Raw genomic sequence first — 7,251 nt, forward strand, 5'->3', positions numbered from 1 at the left:
CTGCCGCTGCGCCGGAGCCAGCAGAAGATAAAATTACGCTTTCAAAGTCCTTGTAAATGAACTGGCAGAATTAAACAGCATTAAATGTGTTTACAGGTCTGCGTTTCACTGTATCTAGCGTAAAGAGGGAGACGTTGCTCCAGTCTCGCGTTCCCAGAACACAGTGCAAGTGTAAACTATAAATTGACCACCTGACATGCATTACAAAGGACTGGCTTGTAGTAGGTGAAGATGGACAGAGGCAAATGCAAACTGACAGAATCTCTACCGGGTCTAAATAACATGGTTCAGTGGGCAAGAAGGTAGAAGAGGGCGTTCAAGGCTGCTGTTGCCTCATTGTGAAGAACCGCACCGGTTTTGTGCTAAAAACAACAAACGTGGGGGAAATTTTCTCCCAAAATATGCTAAAATTCTTTAACCCTGCAAGGAACAATGCCGAGGGAGTGTGTGTTGCAACTGCCGTCACTTTTTTCTGCAGCAAGGGCGAAGGAAGCATTCACAATAAATAACTCTGCAAAGTCAGAGGAGCCCTTTCAAGGATCCACATCAGAAACCTGCCTCTGAACGCATTTTTACATCAACCCTGAAATATTCATGCTCTTTGTAAAGTATTCATGTGAACCAGTGTGCAAGTTAGTCTCCAGGGGGAAAGTGCAGAGAAACTGAACACATACTTAGCAAACAACATGTGCTAATGCTACTAGCATACAGGATACTTGGAGGGAAACACTAATGACCTGTCCCGTCTTGATGAACAGTGTGGGGCCACTTCAGTCACACAGCCCACAAATATTAGTGGTTTCACATATATTATGACTCGCTTGCCTTTGTTTAGGTAAACTATTGGTGAGAAAAACAACCAACAACAAGAAAATTACCATAAACGGCATAATAAAGATCACTGCACATAAAATAAAAATAGGATCTCATTTAAAATGTGTTTTTTACATTATATTATATAATACTTATTATTTTCTATTTCAGATTATAACTTTTGATGGTTTGATGATCGGTATATTGTTTACATCTTTGTGCTTCTGCAGATGACGGAGAGCCAGTGTTGTCTGTGAAATACTAAATTCCCTTATTGTAAGAATTAATAATTATCTTTAATAAAATTAATCAAATACATCATTTTTAGAGAGAAAAAAGCAGCTCCTGCTTTACAAAATACCATTTTAAAAATGCATGCAGTGAATAAGAGTGAATTATGCTTCATGTCTCCTCCACCTACATGCATTATGGCATGCTTGACATTTTCAGTATTATTAAAATAATAAATCAAACATTACACCTCAGCAAATCGCAATAACAAAATAATCCCAATACAGCCAGGAGAAGATTGTGAAAACTATGTGAACTTGTGTCAAATTATCCTTTGTGTTAATTCAATCAAATTGTTCAAATATAGAGGATTAAATGATTTTCCAGATCTTGAGGATATTAGGCCTGCGCTGCAGTCACGCCCATGTGTCAGTGACAAGACTGAGGAGAACAATAAACCACCTGTGCTGCTCATTGAACAGTGATGACATTTGGGAGGTAGGTCTTCATGCTGGTGCAGCGCAACACTACAAAGGAAACACCAAATGTAGGGTTGGGGAGCACCTGTGCCCTGTAGCCAGCATTAGCCTTCATGGGCTCAACAAAACATCTGCAAAAAAAAAAAAAAAGAAAAAATGCATGGGGGTACAAGCTGTGTGTGTGTGTGTGTGTGTGTGTGTGTGTGTGTGTGTGTGTGTGTGTGTGTGTGTGTGTGTGTGTGTGTGTGTGTGTGTGTGTGTGTGTCTACTGCCAAAAGCAAACATGAATGGTGAGGGATGAATGGTGAACAGCACCCATGAATTCTCCTGAATGACTAATTACGTCTCGTGTTTAGCATGATTTTGCAAATGAATTTGGAATTTTTATAAACATGTTGATTTTGAAAATAAAATATCTGGTTCTGGCTTGTCACAACACTGCCTCCAGCACGGCCATTTAAAAAGATATCCAAAATGTAAATAAACAAATGAGCAAAACATAATATCATGCAGGACAAAAGTATATTAGAGGGAAATGTTAGAGGTGGCCATCATTCTGTATTCACCCACCTACACTGAGCACGCTAAAATCTGTAATGATTTGAGCAGATATATAAAACAACTTTAAAGGGCTGAATATTCCTTTGCTTCCTTGTAACCCAGAATTCCACAGCTGCATCATAAACGGGTTTTTAGAGGCGACATTAACATATTTTCAAAGAAAATTGCTTCAGAAGGGGAGCTGTTTGATGCAATCAATACACCACTGTTTTGACTTATCTTATTTAAATCTCTTTTGTTTTACATGGGCGGTTAAAATAAACAATACCGTGCATTTTTGTGATCCAACACATTACAACATCTATGCAATAACTATATATTTCTCTCATAGCTTGTTTTTTTTTTGTAAAACACACTTTTATATATTTAATTTGAATCAAAATAAAAACAAATAATACCAACACATGCACAGCATTAACAATAAGAAAAGAGGGCTGCAAATACAAGCAAAGCCAAAGGCTGTTGAGAATTGTTTGAGCTGAGCTAAAATTGTGGATTGTTCAGTGTGGACACAAATGTGTCTACCCATGTTGGTAAATGTGCACATTTAATCATTGTTCACTTGATACCCAAGTCACTTGTTAAACCTGATGCATGCACAGTGAACACATTTGCACCCCCAGCACTTCAAAGGGCCAATGTACATGGAGGATTTTCTAGTCGTGCTTGTCTTCCCATAACCACCATACATTGTCACCCAGGAAGACCTGTTCATCCAGTTCATTCTTTTCTATCTCGCTGGGCTCTGCATATGGCCCAGAGCCTCGTGGTTAAGCGATGGCATCAGTGTGACACTTATCAATTTAACCTGAAGTGGCAAAATCTCATTTCAGATTCAGCTGAATGGCCAGTAAACCAGTGCCAGTATGCCCTGTCCAACTTCCTACCTTCAAACTAAAGCACATCTTAAATGACATTTTTTTTTTTTTTGTCAATGCATGGAATTTACTTTACTTATCAATTGCCTATTTGTTTAACAAAAATGTCTTCATTACCTTTGACATATTCGAGCAATAAATGTTGATTCAGCCTAATCAGGATTCCTGCCATGGGTCTTGTGCAAATCAAATTTAACTTGATTTATTGGCCAATATTTGAATAGAGAATTTCTGTCAACAGCCACACCTGAGCAGTCCGTTATTTATACCAAACAGCCCCGTCTATTATTTTCTTTTGTGCAAAAAAAAAAATTAAAAAAAAAAATAAAAAATAAATATATATATATAATCAGCTTTGCACGGCACCATGGAGCCCATCGTCCATTATTCACACTGATAAAATGCATATAGGCTTTATAGGCAATATCTTGAGCAGAGCAACCTAAAAATCAGCTTTGAGGTAGAAAACATTTTTTTTTTTTTTAAGAAATCAATTGCAATGTTGCAGTGGGAGGAATATGTTTGACTAACCTGAGTGGGGAGCCATTGGTATGTGTGAGGGGTAGTATTTCCCCGGCGGGAAGTGACCGGCATGCTGCACAGAGCTGTGGCCCGAGGGAGTGATCCGAGAGGCGGCTCGATGCACCAGGGCGCCCCGCTCTGAAAGGAGGTGCGCCGGAGCAGCGAAATCCCGTCCTTCCATCCCGAAGAATGCGTAGTAATCCCAAATCCGGATGGGGCAGGTCAGGAAAAATCAAACGCAGCCCATATAATAATCCTTTCGTCCGTATCTTATGTGTTGCATCCAGTCGATCGCAGGCTTCTCCAGCCAAAAACGCAGCCTCCGATCATCTTTTCTGTCAGAGGAGAAATTCACAGCGATTCCCATTAGCAGGAGAAAATGGAAAACCCAATAAGAACAACACGGTGCAAAACACTGGCATCGCAGTCTTGTACAAGCCTATAAAAATGTGCGAGAACACAAATCATTAGTGCCGCTTCACTGCATTTCTGCTGTAATACCTTTCTGTCATATTAAGGATAATTTTGCATCAGGCTGGAAGCAGCCCTCTCGACTTAAAACGGAATAAGTCAGCGCAGATGCAAACGGCCAGCGAGGCGTCCAGAAGCCCAGTGATCCGGGCTCAGCTTCATCTCTATTGATCAGCCCGGGATATGTGGGCCTGAACGTATGGAGACGTGCATTTCATACTCCACACGTACAACAAGCATTTTTTTTTTTTTTAAGACTGGTGTGTATTATGCTCCCTTTTTAATAATGCTCATATTATATTCAACGCAGACAATTGGTTCAACGACCACGTCAGCAGTAACCAGCTGTCAGTCTTTATAAAAGCACAGCATATAAGAAATGTGGTGGGGAAAAAGGAAAAAAAAAAATCAATCATGATTCGTGCAACAATCCCAATGGTTTGGTTAAAGGGGGGGAGTGTGTTGTCCTGTTTGAGTAGGTTGAGATGATGGAAGCCTACTCAGCCTACATCTCAAGGTGAACAAGCCTTGTCCTGCTCGTCCTATTGTCTCGGATTGATGCAGGCGTTTCTCTGCCTCTGTAATCTCCATCCAGCTCCCATCACACCTCACACCATTTTCTAATGCTGTGCCACAAGCGAGGGAAATGGCACGCGCATTGTGCAACTTGTGCACAAATAAATAAATAACGCCGCTTGTAATAATCTGCCAATTTAAGAAATCACCTGATGTCACGCGTCGATTTATTTGCGGAGCTTCGGGCAGTCTGAAAGCAGCCCGAGCTGTCAGATCACAAAGTTTAGAATCTGATCATGGAGTGGGAGGTGTGATATTTAAAATTAGAATATAATAAAATACGGCTGCATAACAGAGATGCATCAACTCCTGAAAGGCTTGGACACACACACACACACACACACACACACACACACACACACACACACACACACACACACACACACACACACACACACATAAGCTCTGTGTGTATTGTACGCGTGCGCTCACTCGCGTGCGTGTGTGTGTGTGTGTGTGTGTGTGTGTGTGCGTGTGAATAACTGCACTCTCACTGTCTTCATCTGCCTTGACCTATTTCAGGTCAGGTAATCAAATGGAGTAGTAAATACATTACAGGCTGCATCCTCTGCGATGCCACAAAAATAGCATTATTTAGTCGTGATGGAGGAAGAATCCGGTTTGCGAAGCGTAAATAAAATATTTTCGCTGCATTAACAAAAATGTAGCTCCTCTAAACATGACAGGCCACCTTTGAGCCCCAGTAATGACTGTGACCAATTAAGAAGTAAAGCAAGCTAAAAGAAGGCATTTTAATTCTATACATCCCACTCATTAGATATATTAATACATTATTATTACTATTTTACTTGAGTCCCAATCTGGGGTGTGTACGAGGTTTCGAACGACTCGTAGGGGGTCTTTCTGAGAAAATGGAATTTTCAACATAAATTAAATTACAAAAATAATATTCTGCAGTACATGTGTATAAAAAGGCATGTTTTTATCATATAGAGCTTTTCAGTGTGGGTGCCATCACCTCCCCATGTTTCCAGTCACAGGCTTCAATCCAGTGCTACAACAACAATAAAGAGCATCGTATCAAGCGAGCATTTCCTGGGATCGTCTTGTGCGTGCATGTACATGTCCTGAACGGGGGAAACGTTGAAAAGGACCCGGTCCAGCATGCATGATCGCCGACTGTCGAGGCTTGGAGCTGCAGAGGATCCAAGGTGAATGGCCGCCCAGCAGCAGGACTCTCTTTGTCTCCACACTGAGAGAGAGCGCCTTGCAGTCGGCCATTACCTTCCCCTCGCCATGCTGCAACTCCACCGAGCCTCTCCAGTGCGAACCAACCACCGACAAATAAAAAAAAAAAAAATTAAACCAACCACACAGCGATCAAATGCTGCAGCTTCGTACATGCTCGAAATGTAATTGATGGCGTTTAGTTGCTGCTGCGTAAATATCCACGGCTGTTTTCTCCAATATTATTCTGAATTGCGCGCTTTCGATCATGAAAAATATTTTTTTTTCAAACAAATTAAAGAGCCTACTGAAAGTTGTGCACAGTCATAACGCAATTCATTACGCAGCTATCAATTCGATTACAAGGATCGAGTGCAAAAAAAAAGGATAAACCAAATTATGTGGAGATGGGATCGTGCTGGGAAACAGGCGGCCCTCCGTGACTGGGCTGGCCGGCACGGAGTGCGCCTCGACTGGGCGTGCTGAGACGCGTCTCCCGCTCCATATCCGGAGGTGTTCACCGGGAAGTGTTTACCATCTCGGGGAAACCGTAATCCCCATCTCCCGATAAATTCTCAATATATACAACTGTGGATCTCGCCCGATCAATATATATTTAACATAACTAATAGATTTAGAATCCCGTCTGAAAACACAAAATACGTGGCATCTAAAATGTTGACCAATTATAAATAAAATATTACAATGCTGTTAAATGACTGAATTTCTATATGATCACAAAAAATATTGTTAGCACGAGCAACGTGCAAAGAAACCCAAATAAATAAAAAAAAACATTCCTATAATAATAATAACAATAGCAATAATAATAATAATAATAATAATAATAATAATAATTTATTTCACATGAGTTAATTAAACCGTGGATTTATTCCACACAGGATACACCTCATTCATCATCTTTTGTTATTTAGAAAATTAAAGCATTGCATTGTGTTATTCATGTCAAGACAATTAGGACATATTTGACTAAATACCACCCTTTCCTTTTAACAACCAAGTAACCCTTTAATATTTTATTAAATGAAAAAAAAAAGCAAGTATATAAAATTACTACTTACTGGTATGTTAAATCCTTGCATAACAATAAATTATAAAATCACAAAACTCAGAGAGGGAAGGCGCGAGGCCGAGTGCGACGCCCATTTAAAATCAAAATCTGAAATAAAGCATGTGGCTGAGTGATCCTACAGTATTTCCATGTGAGGCTGCAGGAGCCTGCTGGTTCAGTCTATGGAAGCAGTAGGACTGGGGCTTCCGGCCCGGCTGGATTGCGCCTCGGATCTCCGAGCAGCGGTTTCTCTCCCGGTGCAACTGCGTACCTCGCGTCTCAGGGCAGGGTAAACACGGCCTCCCATTGGATGGATACCTGCATGTTAATGAGCTCGTGCCGCCCGCCTGCAGTGAGAGCGGGCTGTGATTGGCGCGCAGCACAGGCCAATGGTGTAGTGAGTGGCGGTGCTAAACACAGTGAAAAGCGCCAGATTTAAAGCGTTGGCTGGTCAAATCAC

At 41.0% G+C, this 7,251-nt stretch overlaps 1 protein-coding gene across 1 annotated transcript in view; it reads right to left on the minus strand.

The window, feature by feature from the left end:
• The window catches only part of bahcc1a (BAH domain and coiled-coil containing 1a), a 64,849-nt gene extending 58,004 nt beyond the window's left edge, over positions 1-6,845 (minus strand). Inside the window, exons 1-2 of the mRNA XM_080511927.1 lie at positions 6,802-6,845; positions 3,494-3,819 (exon numbers count right to left, since the gene is read on the minus strand). Coding sequence (XP_080368053.1) covers positions 3,494-3,665 — 172 coding nt within the window. The 5' untranslated portion in view covers positions 3,666-3,819; positions 6,802-6,845. The remainder of the gene's footprint in view (positions 1-3,493; positions 3,820-6,801) is intronic.
• Between the last annotated feature and the right edge of the window lie 406 nt (positions 6,846-7,251).

The sequence above is a fragment of the Blennius ocellaris genome, assembly GCF_963422515.1.
Source record: "Blennius ocellaris genome assembly, chromosome: 16".
NCBI classification, from domain to species: domain Eukaryota; kingdom Metazoa; phylum Chordata; class Actinopteri; order Blenniiformes; family Blenniidae; genus Blennius; species Blennius ocellaris.